General features: G+C 48.7%; 2 protein-coding genes and 1 pseudogene across 3 annotated transcripts in view; 1 reads left to right on the top strand and 2 right to left on the bottom strand.

Moving 5' to 3' along the window:
* LOC309550260 (uncharacterized protein) overlaps positions 1–24,324 on the top strand; it is a gene marked incomplete at both ends in the record, with an annotated part of 1,652,360 nt that overhangs the window by 337,659 nt on the left and 1,290,377 nt on the right. The gene's annotated exons all lie outside the window — the stretch shown is intronic.
* The window catches only part of LOC309549837, a 190,832-nt pseudogene that overhangs the window by 2,776 nt on the left and 163,732 nt on the right, over positions 1–24,324 (bottom strand). The gene's annotated exons all lie outside the window — the stretch shown is intronic.
* Positions 585–24,324, bottom strand: part of LOC309549838 (uncharacterized protein) — a gene marked incomplete at its 3' end in the record, with an annotated part of 314,748 nt that continues 291,008 nt past the window's right edge. The window contains exons 4-6 of the mRNA XM_082250337.1: positions 1,254–1,351; positions 937–1,164; positions 585–857 (exon numbers count right to left, since the gene is read on the bottom strand). Of these exons, the coding sequence (XP_082106463.1) occupies positions 585–857; positions 937–1,164; positions 1,254–1,351 (599 nt within the window). The remainder of the gene's footprint in view (positions 858–936; positions 1,165–1,253; positions 1,352–24,324) is intronic.

Raw genomic sequence — 24,324 nt, 5'->3', positions numbered from 1 at the left:
TATTATTTCCCACTTATTGTCTACAGATTTGGGGAAAGAAATTTATTTTCATTTTCATTTAATTGTTTCATCAGATATAAAATGTCCAGCTGGTAGGAAATGGGCGTAACAAAGAGAATCCATATTATGTGTATATACAGTATCTGACAAAAGTAAGTACACCCCTCACATTTCTATAAATATTTTATTTCCAAAATTGTGAGGGGTGTACTTACTTTTGTGAGATACTGTAGCAGTGGATAGAGGAGATATAGCAGAAGTCTGTAATACAACATAGAGTATATAGCGCAGGGGTCAGGACTCCTAATATTGGTATTCAGTAATCAGTGGTGGATTACATGTATTTATGTCATGCATGGATTTAGTGTTAATGACCCACCTGTGCTGATCTCTGTAGGAGTGTCCTCCTCTATAAATGTCCCCGTTATTCCATCCTCCTCCATAGACTGCTGATCATCCCTCACATAAGTCTCTTCTTCTTCTGCTTTAACCTCAAATTCTATATAAATTGGATCTCCACTCTAAACCAAGAAAATGAGAGAGAATATCATCTGAAAATTATAAGCTTTAATATTGTGATATCATTAAAAAAAAAAAAAAAAACACATCCTCTCCAGAAGTCCATGTTCTAGATGCTCCAATCCACCAACCTTGTAACATTGACGGATGGTGTGACCTTCCTGTCTGGAATCCCGGGAATACAGAGGACGGGGACATCTCTCTGGTGGGTTCCTAGTATTAGGTGTCTCCATCATATTCTTGTGTCCTTCTGAAAACTCCTCCATCACTCCATACTCCTCATCCTCCTCTTTATACTTTTCTTTAACATCAATATTACCATCCCCGAGGTTTCCACTCTGAATATATAATAAAACATTCATTGTAACAAACATGCTGTGTATAAATCAGAACTACCAATAATTGTCACTCATCTACCTGATGATGGTGAGGGATGGTGTGACCTTCCTGTGTGGAATCCCGGGAATACAGAGGACGGGGACATCTCTCTGGTGGGTTTCTGTAGCTGGGTGACTCCACCATGGTGTCCTGGCACAGATCTTTGTGTTCCCTTAGAAACTCTGACTCCTCCATCACCCCATCCTCATCATCCTCCTCTTTTATCTCTTCTTTAACCTCAACTTTAGAATCTCTCAGATTTCCACTCTGAATATATAATAAAAATTACATCAATTGTAACAATGCAGATAATGTACAGATCCTAATGATACTATCAGTGATTGTTCCTCATCTACCTGATGATGGTGAGGGATGGTGTGATCTTCCTGTGTGGAATCCCGGGAATACAGAGGACGGGGACATCTCTCTGGTGGGTTCCCATTACTGGATCCATCTGTAGGAAACACACACACTGACTGAATACATGGTTTCTATATGTTTATCAGATGATGGGGGATCGAGGTGGAGCCTCCGTACTGCTTTCTCCTTTACAATAAAGTCTCCTCTTACCCGGTGATGTGAGGGGCGGCTGATTCTCCATCATGACATCCTTGTAAAGATCCCTGCGTACTTCTAAATACTCCCACTCCTCCATGGAGAAATAGACAGTGACATCCTGACACCTTATAGGAACCTGACACACACAATGATACAGTCACCATCCAGACACATCCCTTGTCTGTTACTGGATAATGTCCCAGAATTCCCAGCACTGCTCACCTCCCCTGTCAGCAGATGGACCATCATGGTGGTCAGTTCCAGGATCTCCTGCCCTTTGTTCCTCTCAGGTATCGGAGAACAAGGGGGAGGCACCATGGTGGGGATTTGGGTTCTGCTCCATCCCCCTGAGATTGGCTCTCCAGTAGACTTCTTCACTACAACCCAATCCTACAGATCCGGAGAAAGATAAACCGATATCAATCATCTGACATCATCTACATGTCTACAATAAGAACATGGTCTATTGATATGTGACCTCCCAGAACCCTCCCCACCTCCCCGGTCAGGTCTGTGTTTTATTACTAGAGATAAGAGTGATGTCATGTGAACTCCCAGAATCCTCCTCTCCTCTCCGGTCAGGTCTGTGTTTTAATAATAGAGATAAGAGTGATGTCATGTGATCTCCCAGAATCTTCCTCACCTCTTTGGTCAGCAGGTAGATGATCTCCAGGGTGAGGCTTAATAACCTCTCAGTCATGTGACTCCGATCCTCCTCCATCCTCATTGGTGTGGTCATGTGATCTATGCGGGTTTCTCTGTAGATGGATAATGAAGAATTATCTGGACTGCATTAGTTGGACAATATTAGGATGGGACTAGAAGGGGTTATGGACGTGTTGCCCCTAGTGGGAATTGGAACGTGTAGATTGGGTTACTTAAGAGGATCTTTTTATAAAGAGTGGCCACAGGTTCTCTGAGACCATCAAGACCAGTGCAGAGCCCATTGCCCTTGATTGGACAAGAGACAGTCCACTGCCAGAGTGTAGGGGAGTAGAGGAGAGTGCCGGTTATTGAGGGATCAGAAGATCGGATAAGTAAATTAGCTTTTTTCTGCTTCCCTACGCCAAAATGACCATGTAACCCTTGAAGTGGGGCTGCTCCATTATACGAGGGTTAAATGCTCATTTGGGGTTTTGGTTTCCCCAGAGATGGGCTTTAAACAAAACTACATTTACACACACATGATAAAAATACGATTTTTGGAAAATCTAAATGTAAAATCTTTTTCTCTGATGTCCATTGACAGACGCAGCCTCATCTCTATGAGCTGAGTGGATTATGCTGCCACCTGCAGGAGTAGTCTAGGCAGTACGTTAGTACAAAACTTTTAACATATACATGCCCACGGGGCTGTCCCTCCAGGCATAACCCCATTGCCACAGCCCAGCACATCAGTTTAGTTGCAAGCAGTGAAGACAAAAAGAACCATCCCCATACAGAGGGGCGGGTGCTGCGTCTGTCGATGGACATCAGAGAAAAATATTTTTCGGTGAGATCTTATTTTCTCTATCGTCCAGATGCGAGTGGGGTGTCCAAAAGCAGTATAGGCATGAGGGGTGAGAAAAACGCAACCAGACAGCAATGTCAACTCCAAGAGGCTACACCTAGCCAACCGGGCAACATGGAGCTCAACCAAACAGGAGCTCACCCAGGTAAAAGACCCCAAAGAGAATAACAAAAAAGCATTCTCTTATGAAACAGCAGCCTGCAAAACCTTGCTGCCCAAAGAGGCATCCGAAGATGCCAACAAATCCACCTTGTAAAAGGGTGTGCACAGACAACCAAGTCACTGCCTTACAAATTTGTACAACAGAGGCCTGATGGCGAAAAGCCCAAGAAGGCGCCTTCACAGGGAATAAGTCTGAACAACCGTCTGCCTGATCCATCTCGAAATGGTCACAGCAGATGCAGCCAAACCTTTGCGAGGACCGTCCGGAAGGACAAAGAGAGAGTCAGACTTCCTGAAGGACTCAGTAACCGTCAGATAAACTCTTATCGCCCGAACAACACCCAGAGAGTTAAAGGCAACTTCTTTGGGATGTTTAGACTTAGGACATAAGGAAGGCAACACAATGTCTTCATTCAGGTGAAAATCCAACACCACCTTAGGAAGAAAGGACGGATTAGGTCGGAGGACCACTTTATCCCTGTGGACCACCAAATAAGGCGAATGACAGGACAGCGCCGCCAACTCAAACTCTGCAAGCAGAAGTGATAGCCACTAGGAAGGCAACCTGCTGCGACAAAGAAAGCAGAGAAATCTCCCTAATATTCTCAAAAGGAGGCTTTTGAAGAACAGACAAAACCAGGTTAAGATCCCACGGCAGTAACAGGGATCTTGCGGAGGAGCCAGATGACGCATCCCCTGAATGAAAGTGCGAATTGAACTATTAGCAGCCAACGAACGTTGGAAGTAAATAGCCAAGGCCGACACCTGGCCCTTGATAGTGCCCAATGCCAGGTGCTGCTCAACCCCTTTTTGCAAAATGGGCAAAACCCTAGCTATAGAGAACAAGCGAGGGTGCAGCTGCAGCAATTCACACCATGGAATGTACGATTTCCATGTACGATGATAAATCTTGCTAGATGACGACTTCCTAGCCTTCAAAAGGGTTGGAATCACCGAATCGGAGAGACCTCTATCCCTCAACACCTTGCTTTCCACAGCCAAGCCATTAAAGCCAGCGACCGTAAAGCAGGATGCAAGATCCATCCTTGAGATAGTAGATCTTCCCACAGAGGGAGACGCCATGGAGGATCCACAATCATTTTTTTTTTTTTTAAGAATATTTTATTGAAGGTCGATAAACAATACATCATAACATTTGAAACAGGGATGTACATCAACAGTCAAGTCCGAACAAAGAGAAACTAAGACCCCTAGAATGAGTGCAATAGGTTGACATCGACACATCATTTCACATTTTACACCTTATAATGATCCCATCTGGGAGAATAAGAGAGCACAAAGCAATACAGCTAGAAGAAGGGTAGTGTGGGAGGGGGTGAGGGTAGGAAGAGGGGGGGAGGAAGAAATGAGGGGGGGAGGGGAGGGTTGAGGTAAGGGAAAAAGGAGGGAGCATAAGGGGGGGGGGGGTAATGAAGAGGAAAGAGTAAAGAGGGTAGAAGGGGGGGGGGAGAGGGAGGAAGGACTGTTGCAGAGCGACACAATATCACATTAGCGGATGTGTCAGGGTAGGACATCCATAGGTGTAGAGAACAGAACGTGGAGACCCAGTATGAATATTGCAAAGATTAAACATAATGACCCTTATCAAAGTACTTATTGGGTGTCTACATGCAGGAGCCTGACGCTCCAGAACTCATAGGAATGCCAAGGGGAGGCAGAGTCAGTGAGGGGGGTGAAGCAGGGGAACCCGTAGCAAGAAGGTAGGCAGACCATTTCCGGTGGAATCGAGTATGATAGGGAATCTGCAGTTGGGGAAAATCCATCAAGTCCCGTCGTAGAAGCACTTGCAGTTCCCCCTTGACTTCCGTGATAGAGGGAGGTTCCTCTGATGTCCAGTGCTTCAAGATGCTCCTTCTGACTATCATTAAACAACTTAATAGCCAGGGTTTGTGGTGCTGCAGTAATTTTCTCTGATGCTTGGGCAGGAGTGCCCTGAGTGTCCCCAAAGAGAAGCAAATACACATCCTTCGGCAGAAGTAGGTCCAGAGTGCGTTTGATGAGGGCCAAAACCCTGTCCCAGAAAAGAGAAACCAATGGGCATAGCCAGAATTTGTGAAGAAAGGATGGCAAATTTTGGTTGCAGAGAGGACAGAGAGATTTGTTCGGGTCCGGGGACCACCGGAGGCAGGGAATATATGCACCATGTAGGATTTTAAGTTGCTGCTCCCTCCAAATTTCATTATGCACAAAGAGGCATGTGTCGTTGTATCCTTTTAGAATTCGGTTGTGGGCTGACTGGGAGGAGAGAATTGTATTCCATCGAGTAGCCACCTGTGAGGCTACATGGTCAGAGTTCCAGTCATAGCGAGGGGTAAATGTGCGAAATTTTGTGGGCTCCCCGCTTCACCCAGGAGTCTATAATGGATGATTTAAAGCGGACCGTAGCCGAGGCACCTAAGGAATGAATGAAGCTGACACATTGTTGCACATATATATATATATATAATGACCCCTGGGTAAATCATATGTCCGACAAATATCTGAGAAGGATAGAGGGAGACCAGAACTAGAGTCATACAGCTGGGAAAATGTTTTAAGACCTCTGTCCGCCCACAGATCAAACACCTGGCCCTGCTGCCCCTGCGGAAAAAGAGGATGTTTTTGAAAAGGCAGGAAGCCGGAGACCCTGTGAGGGATCCTATGCCTTCTGCGTACCTCCCTCCAGGCAATAACAGTGTCCCTTAACAGGAGGTTAGAACGCAGGTCTGGAGGGATGTCTCCATGTCTACAGTGCAGCAGGGCCGTCAAGTCATAAGGCCGCACCATTTGCATTTCCAGATCATAATTTGTATATCTAGAACTACCCGAAATCCAGTCTAAGGCACCCCGAAGGAGGCAAGAAAGGTTGTACATCCGTATATCTGGTAGACCTACCCCTCCCTTCCATTTCAGAAGGTAGAGCTTGCGCAGTGCGATGCGGGAGCGTCTACCTTGCCATATGAATCCTGAGAGAGCACGGTTAAGGCGTTGGATATCTTTATGTTTCAGCAGGATGGGTAACATCTGCATGGGATATAGCAGTTTAGGAAAACTAGACATTTTGAATAAATGGCACCTGCCCCTGAAGGACAGGGGCAGCGATTGCCAGTTTTGCAGTTCAGCTATAATTTTATCCACTACAGGGGTAATGTTTAAAGAGTAGAGGGAGGAAGGATGTCTCCCTACTCGGATGCCTAGATATGTGATATGGGAGCAAACTATAGAGAACGTGGAACAGGATGCCCAATGCGGTCGGTGAGGGGAGCGCAGGGGTAACACTTCACTTTTGGAGAAATTTATACGTAACCCTGTGCATGAACGGAAATTAGCAAATAGTGATTGGAGCAGCGGTAAGTCATGCATGGGATCAGCCGTTAAAATTAGTACATCGTTGGCAAAAAGTGCAGTTCTCAACTGCTGAGTACCCACAGGAATGCTTCCAAGGTCAGGGTGAAAGGTCAATGTTCCGGAGAGGGGTTTGATCGCCAAGTTGAAAAGGAGGGGGGAGAGAGGGCAGCCCTGCCTGGTGCCTTTGTGGAGTTGAAAAGCTGTCGAGGTGAGGCCGGCCACCACCACTTGTGCCATAGGGGTCCGGTACATTTCACGGATTAAGTGAAGGAAAGCACCGGAAAAGCCAAATCTGGTGAGGACCATATCCAACCAGCGGAAGCTGACATTATCAAAAGCTTTCTCAGCATCTAATGTGACAATGGATCCGCGACTGGATTGGCCCCAGCATATTCCAAGGCTGCAATCACCTTCCTAAGGTTGGAAGTGGCCGACCTCCCCTGGGTGAATCCCGATTGGGCAGGGTGAATCAACGACGGTAAAATAGTAGCTAGTCTGTTCGCCACCATCTTTGACAAGAGTTTGGCGTCCAGATTTAGCAGCGAAATAGGCCGGTATGAACCGGGGTTGGTAGGATCTTTCCCTCGTTTATAAATCAATTTAATGTAGGCTTGGTAGCCGGTGGGCATGTACTTGCCTCCCTGGTAGATCGAGTTGTATAGGTCAAGGAGGGAAGGGACCAACTTATCTAAAGCCAGTCTGTAGAACTCTGAGGTGTACCCGTTCAGACCTGTCGCTTTACCCGGCGAGAGGGACTTGATAGCCGCAGTAAGTTCCTCTAGGGAGAAGGGAGCATTCAAAGAGGCTAGTTGGTCGGCAGTGACTGTGGGGAGCGTAACCGCATCGAGCAAGGCTTCCGCTTTCGTGACATCAATGGGGTCAGGGCCGTAAAGAATTGTGTAAAAGTGTTCGAAGGTGTTCAGTACATCTTGTGTGTGTACTAACGTCCCCTGCACAGTTTTCAATGCAGTCACTACTGTAGGGATGAAGGGTATTTTGCAGAGCGTCGCTAAAAGCTTACATGGCTTATTGCCATATTTGTGGAATCTCCAATCTTGAAAATGGGTATACATGGTTTCCCCAGCCCACGTCTCGAAGTTGGATTTGGCCTTAGACCAACGGTCCCTGTTTGCTGCTGTGTTGGAGCCACTGAGAAGCCGGTGTGCTTCTCGTAGAGACGCACTGGTCTCTGTGTATGCTGCATTAACCTTTTGCTTGTGGGCCGTGGCATAGGAAATAATGCGCCCCCTCAGTACCGCCTTGCCAGTCTCCCACAGAAGTACGGCAGAACAGTCTGGTGAGGAGTTAGTAGACAGAAAGTCCGCCCAGGTATCTCTAATGAGCTTTTGAAGCCCGGTATCTCTTGCCAGATATGCTGGGAAATGCCACGTGGATCTGGTAGCGGGAGGGGTAATATTTGACAATTCTACTGAGATAGGGGCGTGGTCCGATATTGCAATGTCGTGGATGTCAGGTCGGGTAGCGTGGGGTAAGAGGGAAGCATTGGAGAATATGTAGTAGATGCGCGATAGGGAATTATGCGGGTGCGAGAAGAAAGTGAATTTGCTCGCTGTGGGGTGTGCTAGACGTCAGACGTCTGTCAGGAGCAAGCCATCCGCAAATGTCTGCAGGGGCGAAGTGGGGGGGGGGGGGGGGCAGACGCGCAGGTGAGCGATCCCCTCCACCCCGTTTGTCCTCCGCCACCTGCATCACTGAATTGAAGTCACCGGCTTCAATTCAGTGATGCAGTGGGGCATGGGCCACAGGAGCCAAAAAAGAGGTAAGCTGTTAGAAGAAGTGTTTAGTAGGCGCGTTCGGTGCATATACCCCAGCCAGAGTCCAAGTTTTATACCAGTTGTAATGTTCAGGGTCAGCATACGTCCAGAGTCGTCGTGAGATGTGTCGTTGACGGTGCAGGTCAGACGTTTGGGCTATAAAACAACTACTCCTGCCTTGCCTCTGGCTGCCAGAGATCCAAAAACTTTACCCACCCACAATTTGCACATGCGGTCTAGATCCCCGGCTGCCAGGTGAGTTTCCTGCAACACCGCAATGTCTGCCCTCAGGCGTTTCAGATGCCTGAGGACAGCCATTCGCTTATTAGGGGATTTAAGGTCCTTAACATTCCAGGTGACAATTTTTATCGACATGGAAAACGTCAGGGGGGGGGGGCTAATGAGCAGATGTAAGATTGCACAAGTGGTCAATATAGTAACACTGGGTCTCTGCCATCGTTGCAATAGCACATAAGCATTGAGATCAATCAGGCATAAGGGCGTTCTGCAAAAGGGATAATACAGGGTGTGGACCCAACAGGGGTCCAGGAAAACACATAAAGGGGTACCTGTTGGAGGAAGTCTTGACTTCACTTCTTTCCTCATGTAAGTCTCACTGTCGCCCAGAGACAGCGTTACCAATAGTCTGCCGTTGGCGCCCAACTCAATAAGACATCTTAAAAGAGGGATGAAGCCGAACGGGCAATAGACACACGGCAAGGCTGTAGCTAGGGAGAGAAGAAAAAAGAAATGCAAAAACAGCATTAATTAAACCCGCAAGCATGCATCAAAACCCATGAGGCTTAAACATCAGCCACTGTGGAAATGCATAAAATTTCAGAAACAGTACATGCAGTAAGCAACTATCGCCATCTAGAGGCAGCAACAGGGCGGTGCATACAACCGTAGAATCCCATGGAGCTAGGGACATAACATGGTGAACAGTAACTGATTACGCAGTGCTGGAACAGACACAAATTACTAAGCGTAAGAGGGCCCTAGGATATCTGATCACGGGCGACCAAATGGTCAGGTCAAACGTTGCTTTTTAGCAGGATCTTTTCTCTGGCTACTTTGCTCTCTGGATCCTGGGAAACTTTGACTGGAACTCCGGGTGGGGTCCAGCGAGATATGAAGGTAGGATTGTAGGTAATGGCTTGCCTCCTCGGGATGGGTAAATGATTTTTGGACACCCGCCGCATCCGAGAAGCGGAGGGTGGCAGGGTACGCAAGAGTAAACTTGATAGCCTTCTGGTAGAATGCCTGACAGAGCGGCTGGAAAGCTTTCCTTTGTTTGGACATCTCCTGCGAGTAATCCACAAAGATGAGAAGCTTGTGGCCATTCAGTTGAAGCGATTTGGAATTTCTAAAAGATTTCAAGATGTTAACTCTGTCCATGTAGTTGAGATATCTCACACTGACAGGGCGAGGAGAGCGACGTTCATTAGAGGGGGCTCCCAGTCTATGGGCTCTTTCCACCGTGCAGGGTGCAGCAATGCCAAGGGCTGCAGGGATCCTGGCCATGCAGATATCATGAAGAGAGTACGTGTTAAAAGATTCTGGCAATCCGATGATCCACAGATTATTGCGCCTAGACCAATTTTCTAAATCATCCAGCTTCTCTAGAATGTAACTCTGCTTTTGCCGGGCCTGCTGGTCATGGGTAAAGGAGTTCTGTACCTCGTCTTCTATGTCTGAGACACGGTGTTCCAGCTCCGCAAGTCTGCTTGCTTGTTCCCCCAGCTCCTTCCTGAGGTGAGTGAGGCCCTGCGCTATAGCCTTATCCACCGCTGCAGTTATAGTGGGCGATAGCAGAGTGGCAACCGCTTGTGCCAGTGTGGCTATTTGCGCATCGGGGAAGAACGAGGCGGTAACTCCCTGAGGGGGAGCAGGCTGCTGTTGTGAGGCGTCCGCCATGTTTGCCTCAGATGAGGCCTGGTCAGCCGTGTCGCCCCGGGGGGCCTGCGAGTTCAGCGGGGGGCCGTGGAGGACAAATTTGTCCATGGCGATACCATTCCGGAGGGTGGATGCCAGGGCTCCGTGAGGTCTGCAGGCTCAGATGGGCTGTGTGAAAGGTATTTTAAGCCGCCGTGATCGGAGCCGCTGTTCTGCGCGTCTTCCTACATGAGGCGCCGGAACCGGAAGTCACACATTCATTTTTAACCAGTTCTCTGTACCAGGACCACTGAGGCAAGTCTGGTGCCACCAGAATGACCGGATTGCCCTCCATCGCCACCAGGCGAAGAAACCTCGGCAGGAGAACAAGCGGATGGAAGGCATAGATCAGGCGATACTGACTCCAAGGAGCCACCAGAGTATCTGTGGCATCGGCCAGAGGATCCTGAGACCTAGCCACAAACCTCTGAACTTTCATGTTGAGACGAGACACAAACAGATCCACCTCTGGAGTCCCCCACCGGGAACACAGGAGACGAAACACCTCCGGATGAAGGGACCATTCCCCTTGATCCAACACCTGACGACTCAGGTAATCCGCCTGTCAATTCACCACACTTGGGATGTGGACTGCGGAGAGAGCCGGAAAAAATAGTGTTCTGCCCACACCAGAATCTCGGCCACCTCCTTGGCCGCCAGGGCACTCCTGGTGCCCCCTTGGTGATTGATGTAAGCCATGGCCGTGGCATTGTCCGAATGAACCCAAACCGGAGAGCTACGTAGCCGATTTGTCCAGTGAAGCAGGCAGAGCTTGATCGCTCTCAGCTCCAAAATATTGATCGGAAAGGAAGACTCTCCCGTCGTCCAAGTTTCCTGCGCACAGAGCTTCCCCAGCACTCCCCCCCCCCAGCCTGACAGGCTGGCGTCCGTGGTGACCACCGCCCAAAACACTGGCAGGAAGGACTTGCCCTGGCACAGGACAGGTGACTGGAGCCACCAAGAGAGAGCCAACTTCGCGAGATGGCTCAACCAAATCTTCAGGTCCAAGGACCGAGGTTCTCTGTTCCATTTTGTCAGAATCTCTTTCTGCAACTGTCTCGTGTGAGAATGAGCAATAGGACCCCTTCAAAGATCGAGACCATCAAACCCAGGGCCCTCATGCAAGCCCACAATGAGGACTGATCGGTCTCCATCAGCAACTGGACCACCCTTTGCAACTTCTGAAGCTTGTCCAAGGGAAGGAAGACCCTTGCCAGAGCAGAGTTGAGGCTCCACCCCAGATAAGTGACCCGCACGGACGGCGTCAGGGCAGATTTGTGGAAAATTATCATCCACCCGAATTCCTGAAGGGTCTGAATGGTGATAGAGACGTTGTCCAGCAGATCCGAATGGGAGACTGCTCGCAAAAGGAGACCGTCCATATATCCCACAATGGAGATACCTCGTCAACGTAACTCGGCCAGTACAGGGGCTAGGACCTTGGTAAAAACTCTGAGAGCCAAGGCTAGACCAAAGGGTAACACCACAAATTGAAAGTGCTCTTCTGCCACCATAAAGCAGGGGAATCGCTGGTGTCCCTTCGAATATGGGGACGTGGAGATACGCATCTTTGAGATCGATGGAAGCCATAAAATTCCCCTGATTCAAAGATGCCACCACCAACCGATTGCAGTAGCAGCAATGTGAGCAGACGTAAAGTGGTTAAACCTCCAACATCACCTATGGACCCCAGTGAAGCTGATTAAGTACAGATCGGGATCAACCAGCTTCTTTCCTGACCACAGTGACTGGGGAATGATGGCACTGAACCTGGAAGTGATGAAATGCTCGTCTCTTCTGGATTCTGAGAACTGATCACCCTCCACTTCATTCACCATGCCAATCCTGGACCTACAGGAGGGGCAGGCACATGGTTAATGTAGTGAGGCATGGAGATATTTGTATCTTCAGAGGAAGGGTGTGAAAGTGCAAATTTCAGGAGAACCCGAATCCGAATCTCATCCCTCGTTACAAGAGACTGCTAAGGTGAGAAGATGATTGGTGGGAAAGGTGACAAATCTCCAGAAGGAAGAGCATTTTTGGGACATGCTAAAAGGAATGACAGAAAGGAATGCCCATAGACTTTAACATGGAGATGGAATGCCCATAGAGAATAATGGAACAACATGGAATGCCCATAGACAATAATGGTAACAAATATTTCAATTAGCGACAGAACCTTTATACATATCAAATAAATCTTTAACAAACATACTTTTCAATATCAGTGGCGATGTATAATATTCAGATTACGTGGGATTATTATTGTTTTTTTTTTATGGAATGACAAGGGTGAATGACAGAAGGGAATGCCCATAGAGTATAATAGGAAGCAAAATATAAACTAATTTGCAGGCAAATATGAGCAGCTCAGCAATTTATTCTTTCCCACAGGTGTTCCCCAAGTAGAGTAGCAGATTGTAAGATTGACATTATTTGGGATTATAGCTGTTTTCCAAAGAATGACGTAAAAATGATAGAAAGGAATGCCCATAGAGTATAATGGGAAGCAATGTGTGACCTGGAGTCAGAACCATTACACATATCAAATCCAATCTATAGCAGACATTCTCTCCACACTCAGTGTGACTCACTCAGAGGGATTATTGCTGTTTTTCTATGGAATGTAAAGGGTGAATGACAGAAGAGAATGCCCATAGGGCAAATCTGAGAAGCACAGCAATTTCACCTTTCCCACAGGTATTTCTCAAGTATAGTAGCAGTTTGTAAGATTAAAATTATTTGGGATTATAGCTGTTTTCTAGGGAATGACATAAAAATGATAGAATGGAATGCCCATTGAGTATAATAGGAAACAAAGTGTGACCTGGAGTCAGAACCATTCAACGTACCAAATAAATTCTTGACAGACGTATTCTCCACTTTCAGTGGAGATGTTTAATAATGAGATGAAGGCGGGATTATTATTGTTTTCTATGGAATGACAAGTATGAATGACATACATATACTCTATGGGAATTCCCATCTGTCATTCACCCTTGTTATTCCATAGAAAGCAATGCTATTCCCACTTGATCTCAATATTAAACATCACCACTGAATGTGGAGAGTATTTCTGCTAAGGATTGATCGGATATGTCTAATGGTTTTGACTCCAGGTGACATCTTTCTTCCGATTATAGTCTATGGGCATTCCCTTATGTCATTCATCCTTGTCATTCCATAGAAAACAATAATAATCCCGCCTTCATCTCATTATTAAACATCTCCACTGAAAGTGGAGAATACGTCTGCCAAGAATTTATTTGGTACGTTGAATGGCTCTGACTCCACATAACATCTTGGTTCCCATTATACTCTATGGTCATTCCCCTTTGTCATTCCATAGAAAACAATAATAATCTAATATTTTTTCCATTTTATAATCTACTACTCTACTTGAGGAACACCTGTGGGAAAGGTGAAATTGCTGTGCTTCTCAGATTTGCCAGAAATCTAGTATCTATTTTGCTTCCCATTATACTCTATGGGCATTCTCTTCTGTCCTTCAACCTCGTCATTCAATTGAAAGCAATGCTAATCTCACTTCATCTCAATATTAAACAACCCCAACTGAATGAGGAGAGTATTTCTGCTAAGGATTGATCAGATATGTCTAATGGTTTTGACTCCAGGTGACATCTTTCTTCCCATTATACTCTATGGGCATTCCCTTTTTGTCATTCACTTTTGTCATTCCATAGAAAACAATGATAATCCCTCTTAATCTCCCTTTTGAACATCACCACTCATTTTTCAGAGAATGTCTGCTAAATATTGGATTTGATATGTGTAATGGTTCGGACTCCAGGTCACACCTTGTTTACCATTATACTCTAAGGGCATTCATTTCTATAATTTTTATGTCATTCCTTAGAAAACAGCTATAATCCCAAATAATGTAAATCTTACAAATCTGCTGCTGTACTTGGGGAACACCTGTGGGAAAAGTGAAATTGCTGAGCTTCTCAGATTTGCCTGCAAATTAGTTTATATTTTGCTTCCCATTATACTCTATGGGCATTCCCTTCTGTCATTCACCCTTGTCATTCCATAAAAAACAACAATAATAATCCCACGTAATCTGAATATTATATATTGCCACTGATATTGAAAAGTATGTTTGTTAAATATTTATTTGATATGTATAAAAGTTCTGTCGCTAATTGAAATATTTGTTACCATTATTGTCTATGGGCATTCCATGTTGTTCCATTATTCTCTATGGGCATCCCATCTCCATGTTAAAGTCTATGGGCATTCCTCTCTGTCATTCCTTTTAGTATGCCCCCCCCCCCCCACAGTAATTGCATTTTGTATCCTTTGACCCTCCCTCTTAGATTGTAAGCTCTAATGAACATTGTAACTGTACTGTCTGCCCTCACATTGTGCAAACTGCTGGCACAATATAAATCCTGTATAATAGTAATAATAATAATATATGTGTGTATCATCATCTGCTGGAGATAAAAGATGTCACAGTGACTATGGAGGAAGAGGACGAACATGACGGGGGGTTACTGGGTGTAAATAGAAAGAAAGAAGTTATTACGTCCTCTGCTGTGTCTTCCAGTAATGTCTCTTCACTACTTCATACCTCATGGAACTTCCTGTCTGTAGCTGACATCACTGCCTGTCTTTATCTAACATCACTTCCTGTCTTTAACTAAGATCACTTCCTGTCTTCCATAGAGACTTCCTGTCTGGGTAGAAGTAAGATCCCCACCTTGTGGAGCTCAGAGGATCTGCAGCCCTGAGAATCGTCTTGTAGTGTAAGGTGACCAGATTTTTAAAATTAAATCCGGGGACATATTTATTTATTTTTTTCTGGGAAATGGTAAACTATTTTATAAGCATATTTTCTTCTAATGATATATGCGGTGTATGTGGGATGTGTTTATGGAATGATTGTAAGATCTGTTATTTCTCACATTTCGTCCATGAGATAGAAAAAAAAAAGATAAAGATACTGTTTGGAATTTTTTCGGACCCGAAAACTTTACTGTATGTTCGGGTTTAAAATCCGAATTAAAAGTTCGGTCATTTTCTTTCCGGGTTTGTATGTAATGACGCGCTTTTAATGGCGGGCTTTCAACAGCCAATCAACAAGCGTTTAACTGGTGTGCCTTAAGCCATCCCAGCCATGCCTACAAATGTATTAGTAGCTGTGATTGCCATCTGAAGCATGTGACCATGTCTTTATAAGTTCGAGAGCCCCAGCGCGCTGCGCCATTCTGCTGTAGTTTAGGGACAGAGCACACATCATACGTGCTGGCTGCTAATTAGGGACAGACAGTGAAAAATTGTATTGTGTCCGAAAAGAATGCAGGGACAGGTCGGAGTGCTGCAGGCAGGGCGAGTTATTAGGGCATTTTAGGGTGAGGCTGGAGAATAGGCAGGGTCAGTGTTCTACATCGATTTTGCTGTGTGGGGGGTTGTGCCAGTAAACGATCTCATCGATCATATTAGGGACAGGCTGGAGAATAGGCAGGGTCAGTGTTCTACATCGATTTTGCTGTGTGTGGGGTGGTGCAGTGAACACAATCTTTTTGCCCCCTGAGGAGGAGGGAGAAAAAAATCTATTTTTATCAGTCAGTTGTGTGCAGCGTTTTTGCTTCAGTGCTGCTGACTGTGATAATACACTGCTGTGTTCACATGTGCTATTATTGTGTGATGATTTTCAATTTTATACACTTTTTTTCTATTCCACTATTCAATATACACCTTTTTGGGTTAAAAAAATTAAATTGTGGCATAGTCTGTACTAATCTATTTAAAAATTACAAACTTAAAGGGGAATTTTCTTTTTTTTTTTCCCTTCATAGCCTGCAGCAGAGCTGACTGACATAAGACACTGCTGTGTTCACATGTGCTATTGAAAAATCACCAATTTTATATCATATTTTCTATTCCGCTATTCAATCTACACCCTTGGGGTAAAAAGAATTAAATTGCGGGATAGTCTGTATCGGTACGTGTGAGATACACCTTTCCAATTTTTGGGGCGCATCTTATACCGCCGAGGATTGCAGGGTGCTTCAGTTTGCCTCCTGCCTGTTCCGAACTCCTCCTACTCCTCATCCTGCCTTTAGGGTACAAAAAATAGTAATCAGGGCCTAGTCTGGGTCTGTACGTGTGAGATAGATACACCTTTTGATATCATATTTTCTATTCCGCTATTCAATCTACACCCTTGGGGTAAAAATAATTAAATTGTGGGATAGTCTGTATCGGTACGTGTGAGATACACCTTTCCAATTTTTGGGGCACATCTTACACCGCAGAGGATTGCAGGGTGCTTCAGTTTGCCTCCTGCCTGTTCCGAACTCCTACTCCTCATCCTGCCTTTAGGGTACAAAAAATAGTAATCAGGGCCTAGTCTGGGTCTGTACGTGTGAGATAGATACACCTTTTGATATCATATTTTCTATTCCGCTATTTAATCTACACCCTTGGGGTAAAAATAATTAAATTGCGGGATAGTCTGTATCAGTACGTGTGAGATACACCTTTCCAATTTTTGGGGCGCATCTTATACCGCCGAGGATTGCAGGGTGCTTCAGTTTGCCTCCTGCCTGTTCCGAACTCCTCCTACTCCTCATCCTGCCTTTAGGGTACAAAAAATAGTAATCAGGGCCTAGTCTGGTCTGTACGTGTGAGATAGATACACCTTTTGATATCATATTTTCTATTCCGCTATTCAATCTACACCCTTGGGGTAAAAAGAATTAAATTGCGGCATAGTCTGTATCGGTACGTGTGAGATACACCTTCCAATCTTTTGGGGCGCATCTTCCACCGCCGAGGATTGCAGGGTGCTTCAGTTTGCCTCCTGTTCTGACCTCCTCCTACTCCTCATCCTCATCCTGCCTTTAGGGTACAAAAAATTGTAATCGGGGCCTAGTCTGTGTTTGTACATGTGAGATACACCGTTTTATAAAAATTTTTCTATTCCGCTATTCAATCTACACCCTTTGGGGTAAAAAGAATTAAATTGCGGCATAGTATGTATCGGTACGTGTGAGATACACCTTCCAATCTTTTGGGGCGCATCTTCCACCGTCGAGGATTGCAGGGTGCTTCAGTTTGCCTCCTGTTCCGACCTCCTCCTACTCCTCATCCTGCCTTTAGGGTACAAAAAATTGTAATCGGGGCCTAGTCTGTGTTTGTACGTGTGAGATACACCGTTTTATAAAAATGTTTCTATTCCGCTATTCAAGCTACACCCTGTTTGAGGGTAAAAAGAATTAAATTGCAGCATAGTCTGTATTGGTACGTGTGAGATACACCTTCCAATCTTGTGGGGCGCATCTTCCACCGCCGAGGATTGCAGGGTGCTTCAGTTTGCCTCCTGTTCCGAACTCCTCCTACTCCTCATCCTCATATACAAGCGCACGCTGGTAGACGCCATGCTGCTGGCATTCCCACCTGACAGCGGGGCCACAGTGGAAGCACAAGGCCAAGGCATAGGAGGAGGAGGAGGAAGAGGTCGCCAACGCAACCAGGGCACCGCCAGCACCTCAGAAGGCAGGGTTAGCATGGCCGAAATATGGAAAAGCTTTGTCAGCACGCCACAACAAACAGCAGCACCAGCAGCTCATATGGAACGTCTTAGCAGGAGGCAGCATTTCACCAACATGGTGGAGCAGTATGTGTGCACACGCCTACATGTAGTGAATGATGGGTCTGCCCCCTTCAACTTCTGGGTCTCCAAATTGGGCACATGGCCTGAGCTTGCCCTTTATGCCTTGGAGGTGCTGGCGTGCCCTGCAGCCAGTGTATTATCTGAACGTGTATTTAGCACGGCTGGGGGCATTATCACAGACAAGCGCAGCCGCCTGTCCAGAGACAATGTGGACAAGCTCACGTTCATTAAAATGAACCAGGCATGGATCCCACAGGACTTTTCCGTACCTTGTGCAGAATAGAGATGTATACCGACCTTACCCAGCCATTGTTCTATTTTTGATCTTTCTCACTCTTTTGGGGTGTACCCTCATTTAAAATGACTGAAAAAAAGCAGTGTTGGCTACCTCGTCCTCCTCCACCGCCGCTTCCACCTACACCGCCCATAGGTGTGCGCAGCCTATTGCATTAGGGTGTGCACCCCAAAGTTTAAATACACATGCATGTGTTTGCCTACATGTATATGTCCCCGGTACATTACTCTGCCTGCTGGCAAAGTGAAATAGAAGTGTGTGGCACTTCTCTTATGGCAGTGGCAGAGCAGGTCCGAGGGAGATCTTTCCCATCTCCTCACTGGCAAACAGAGCGATAATGCTAATGTGCCCTAGGTGATTAGGGTGTGCCCAGGCACACGCGGCACACCCTGTGCGCACGCCTATGACACCGCCACATCCACCACCACCTCAACCTCCCTCCTACTCCATATGGGCCTCGTCCTTCACAGATGAAGAACATTGTTTTATTTTTCTGTTTTTTTTTTTTTTGTTGTTTTAAGTTATCTCCCTATCCACATTTGTTTGCAGAGCTCTTGCCATGCTCTTAACTACGTTTTGCTGCCATTTGCAGCACTCTAGCCCTTTCCATTGGTGTTTTAGAGCCATTTTAGTGCCTGAAAGTTAGGGTCCCCATTGTTCAGTGTCTGGGTAAAGTTCGAAAAAAGTCCGGGACATGGACCCGGACTTTTTTTTCAAGTTCGGCCGAACACGGACATCCAGGTGTCCGCTCAACTCTAATTATGATTATATTTGGGGGGGTCTCACCACTATTTGCACATTGCAGCTCTGTGATATTTCTTCCCTTTTGCAGAGAGGGTGACACCATCACTCCTATATTCTAATATACAGGATTAGCATCTCTGTTATTATTATTGTATGTGGGGCGGTTTTCACCATTATTTGCACATTGAAGCTCTGCAATTTCTCTAAATATTTTTGCAGAGGGGGTGACACCATCACTACTATGTTACAATACATTGGTGGATTTGCACTGGATATTCATGTATAGGTGTCACCATTGCACTTATAAGTCCATTTGTAGAATATTATAGATGAAGTGTAGGGCAGTGCTGCATTTTTGGCTTTTTATTGTTGCACGTTAGATGAGGGAACCAGCTAACAAGATTCTCTTATTGCTTTTGAGGTTTCTTTAGTTGCATTGTAGATGTTTTACTTGATTTGTTATGTCCCCTGTGGACTGGTAACCAGTGGCCCTGCATATTGGCGGTCAGTGTGCCCCCTGTATGCTTGTGCTACATGCAGGGTGCAGGAAGATGCTACATGCAGGGTTCAGGAGGATGCTCCATGCAGGGTTCAGAAGGATGCTCCATGCAGGGTTCAGGATTCCGGAGGAGACTATGTGCAGGGTTCAGGAGGAAGCTATGTGCAGGTTGCAGGGTGCAGGGTTCAGGAGGAGGCTACATGCAGGTTGCAGGGTTCAGGAGGAAGCTTCTTGCAGGGTTCAGGAGGAGGCTATGTGTAGGATGCAGGGTTCAGGAGGAAGCTACTTGCAGGGTGCAGGGTTCAGGAGGAGGCTACGTGTAGGGTGCCGGGTTCAGGGGGAGGCTATGTGCAGGGTTCAGGAGGATGCTTCATGAAGGGTTCTGGGATCAGGAGGAGGCTAGGTGCATTGTTCAGGAGGAGGCTACGTGCATGGTTCAGGAGGAGGCTACATGCAGGGTTCAGGAGGAGGTTATGTGCAGGGTTCGGGAGGATGCTCCATGCAGGGTTCAGGAGGAGGCTACATGCAGGGTGCAGGGTTCAGGAGGAGGCTTTGTTCAGGGTTCAGGAGGATGCTACGTGCAGGGTTCAGGAGGAGGCTACGTGCAGGGTTCAGGAAGAGGCTGTCTGCAGGGTTCAGGAGGAGGTTATGTGCAGGGTTCAGGAGGATGCTCCATGCAGGGTTCAGGCTATGTGCAGGGTTCAGGATGAGGCTATGTGCAGGGTTCAGGAGAAGGCTATGTACAGGGTGCAGGGTTCAGGAGGAGGCTAGGTGCAGGGTGCAGGAGGAAGCTACATGCAGGGTGCAGGGTTCCGGAGGCGGCTACGTGCAGAGGGCAGGACTATTACCTATTTTTTTTCTTGTGTATGTAATGACAGTATACATGTAATTTTCTTGTGTGTGTGTATGTTTTGTCAGTATATGTGTGAATATTTTTTTCTGTGTGTGGGTGGGTCTGTGTAAGGTCACTCACACACAGCCTGTATAAAACATATACACCTCACATCACTGACACACCAGAGAGACACTACAAGAGATGGTGAGCAGGGGAGGACTGGCAACTTTTGGCCCAGGGGGCAAATACAGCCCAGAGGCCTATTGTGCAGTGACTCGGCTCCCATCCCAGACATTATAAAGCAAACAAATAATAGTGAGGGTCTTACCTTACTGATTAGGTGCTAATTAGCCTGCTGCAGCCTCGACCTCTGGGTCTCTTCCCTCCTGTGGAGCTACATAGGATGCTGGGAGGAAATGATAGGGGGGGGGGGTATCACTTCCCCTCTGCCAGCACTACTGCTGACCTAGCCAGCTTGCCCCACTGGGAAAAAAATGAGTGGATAGTTGTGTGCACTGCTTCAGTATTACTGAAGGTCAGTGTTGCCAACCTACCAAAGTGAAATTTATGGACATGACACCCAAGAGAGAGAGCCACCGCTCCACACTGCCCGTACAGAGAGAGAGAGAGAGAGAGCCACCGCTCCACACTGCCCGTACAGAGAGAGAGAGAGAGAGAGAGAGAGAGAGAGAGAGAGCCACCGCTCCACACTGCCCGCACAGAGAGAGAGAAAGAGAGCCACCGCTCCACACTGACCGCACAGAGAGAGAGAGAGAGAGAGAGAGCCACCGCTCCACACTGCCCGCACAGAGAGAGAGAGCCACCGCTCCACACTGCCCGCACAGAGAGAGAGAAAGAGAGCCACCGCTCCACACTGCCCGCACAGAGAGAGAGAGAGAGAGCCACCGCTCCACACTGCCCGCACAGAGAGAGAGAGCCACCGCTCCACACTGCCCGCACAGAGAGAGAGAGCCACCACTCCACACTGCCCGCACAGAGAGAGAGAGAGAGCCACCGCTTCATACTGCCCGCACAGAGAGAGCCACCGCTCCACACTGCCCGCACAGAGAGAGAGAGAGCCACCGCTCCACACTGCCTGCACAGAGAGAGAGAGAGAGAGCCACCGCTCCACACTGCCTGCACAGAGAGAGAGAGAGAGACACCGATCCACACTGCCCGCACAGAGAGAGAGAGCCACCGCTCCACACTGCCCGCACAGAGAGAGAGAGAGACACCGCTCCACACTGCCCGCACAGAGAGAGAGAGCCACCGCTCCACACTGCCCGCACAGAGAGAGAGAGAGAGAGAGAGACACCGCTCCACACTGCCCGCACAGAGAGAGAGAGAGAGAGAGCCACCGCTCCACACTGCCCGCACAGAGAGAGACACCGCTCCACACTGCCCGCACAGAGAGAGAGAGCCACCACTCCACACTGCCCGCACAGAGAGAGAGAGAGAGAGAGAGAGAGAGAGACACCGCTCCACACTGCCCGCACAGAGAGAGAGAGAGAGAGCCACCGCTCCACACTGCCCGCACAGAGAGAGAGAGAGAGAGAGCCACCGCTTCATACTGCCCGCACAGAGAGAGCCACCGCTCCACACTGCCCGCACAGAGAGAGAGAGAGAGAGCCACCGCTTCATACTGCCCGCACAGAGAGAGCCACCGCTCCACACTGCCCGCACAGAGAGAGAGAGAGCCACCGCTCCACACTGCCCGCACAGAGAGAGAGAGCCACCGCTCCACACTGCCCGCACAGAGAGAGAGAGAGCCACCGCTCCACATTGCCCGCACAGAGAGAGAGAGAGCCACCGCTCCACACTGCCCGCACAGAGAGAGAGAGAGCCACCGCTTCATACTGCCCGCACAGAGAGAGCCACCGCTCCACACTGCCCGCACAGAGAGAGAGAGCCACCGCTTCACACTGCCCGCACAGAGAGAGAGAGAGCCACCGCTCCACACTGCCCGCACAAAGAGAGAGAGCCACCGCTTCACACTGCCCGCACAAAGAGAGAGAGCCACCGCTCCACACTGCCCGCACAAAGAGAGAGAGCCACCGCTTCACACTGCCCGCACAAAGAGAGAGAGCCACCACTCTCCACTGCCCGCACGGAGAGGGAGACACCGCTTCACACTGCCCGCACAGAGAGAGAGCCACCGCTCCACACTGCCGCACAGAGAGAGAGAGAGAGAGAGCCACCGCTCCACACTGCCGCACAGAGAGAGAGAGAGAGAGCCACCGCTCCACACTGCCCGCACAGAGAGAGAGAGCCACCGCTCCACACTGCCCGCACAGAGAGAGAGAAAGAGAGCCACCGCTCCACACTGCCCGCACAGAGAGAGAGAGAGAGAGCCACCGCTCCACACTGCCTGCACAGAGAGAGAGAGAGAGACACCGATCCACACTGCCCGCACAGAGAGAGAGAGCCACCGCTCCACACTGCCCGCACAGAGAGAGAGAGAGACACCGCTCCACACTGCCCGCACAGAGAGAGAGAGCCACCGCTCCACACTGCCCGCACAGAGAGAGAGAGAGAGAGAGAGACACCGCTCCACACTGCCCGCACAGAGAGAGAGAGAGAGAGAGCCACCGCTCCACACTGCCCGCACAGAGAGAGACACCGCTCCACACTGCCCGCACAGAGAGAGAGAGCCACCACTCCACACTGCCCGCACAGAGAGAGAGAGAGAGAGAGAGAGAGAGAGACACCGCTCCACACTGCCCGCACAGAGAGAGAGAGAGAGAGCCACCGCTCCACACTGCCCGCACAGAGAGAGAGAGAGAGAGAGCCACCGCTTCATACTGCCCGCACAGAGAGAGCCACCGCTCCACACTGCCCGCACAGAGAGAGAGAGAGAGAGCCACCGCTTCATACTGCCCGCACAGAGAGAGCCACCGCTCCACACTGCCCGCACAGAGAGAGAGAGAGCCACCGCTCCACACTGCCCGCACAGAGAGAGAGAGCCACCGCTCCACACTGCCCGCACAGAGAGAGAGAGAGCCACCGCTCCACATTGCCCGCACAGAGAGAGAGAGAGCCACCGCTCCACACTGCCCGCACAGAGAGAGAGAGAGCCACCGCTTCATACTGCCCGCACAGAGAGAGCCACCGCTCCACACTGCCCGCACAGAGAGAGAGAGCCACCGCTTCACACTGCCCGCACAGAGAGAGAGAGAGCCACCGCTCCACACTGCCCGCACAAAGAGAGAGAGCCACCGCTTCACACTGCCCGCACAAAGAGAGAGAGCCACCGCTCCACACTGCCCGCACAAAGAGAGAGAGCCACCGCTTCACACTGCCCGCACAAAGAGAGAGAGCCACCACTCTCCACTGCCCGCACGGAGAGGGAGACACCGCTTCACACTGCCCGCACAGAGAGAGAGCCACCGCTCCACACTGCCGCACAGAGAGAGAGAGAGAGAGAGCCACCGCTCCACACTGCCGCACAGAGAGAGAGAGAGAGAGCCACCGCTCCACACTGCCCGCACAGAGAGAGAGAGCCACCGCTCCACACTGCCCGCACAGAGAGAGAGAAAGAGAGCCACCGCTCCACACTGCCCGCACAGAGAGAGAGAGAGAGAGCCACCGCTCCACACTGCCCGCACAGAGAGAGAGAGCCACCGCTCCACACTGCCCGCACAGAGAGAGAGAAAGAGAGCCACCGCTCCACACTGCCCGCACAGAGAGAGAGAGAGAGAGCCACCGCTCCACACTGCCCGCACAGAGAGAGAGAGCCACCGCTCCACACTGCCCGCACAGAGAGAGAGAGCCACCACTCCACACTGCCCGCACAGAGAGAGAGAGAGAGCCACCGCTTCATACTGCCCGCACAGAGAGAGCCACCGCTCCACACTGCCCGCACAGAGAGAGAGAGAGAGCCACCGCTCCACACTGCCTGCACAGAGAGAGAGAGAGAGAGCCACCGCTCCACACTGCCTGCACAGAGAGAGAGAGAGAGACACCGATCCACACTGCCCGCACAGAGAGAGAGAGCCACCGCTCCACACTGCCCGCACAGAGAGAGAGAGAGACACCGCTCCACACTGCCCGCACAGAGAGAGAGAGCCACCGCTCCACACTGCCCGCACAGAGAGAGAGAGAGAGAGAGAGACACCGCTCCA

Source organism: Pelophylax lessonae (genome assembly GCF_965119305.1).
Source record: "Pelophylax lessonae genome assembly, chromosome: 3".
NCBI lineage: Eukaryota > Metazoa > Chordata > Amphibia > Anura > Ranidae > Pelophylax > Pelophylax lessonae.
This window is presented reverse-complemented; position numbering and strand designations above follow the sequence as displayed.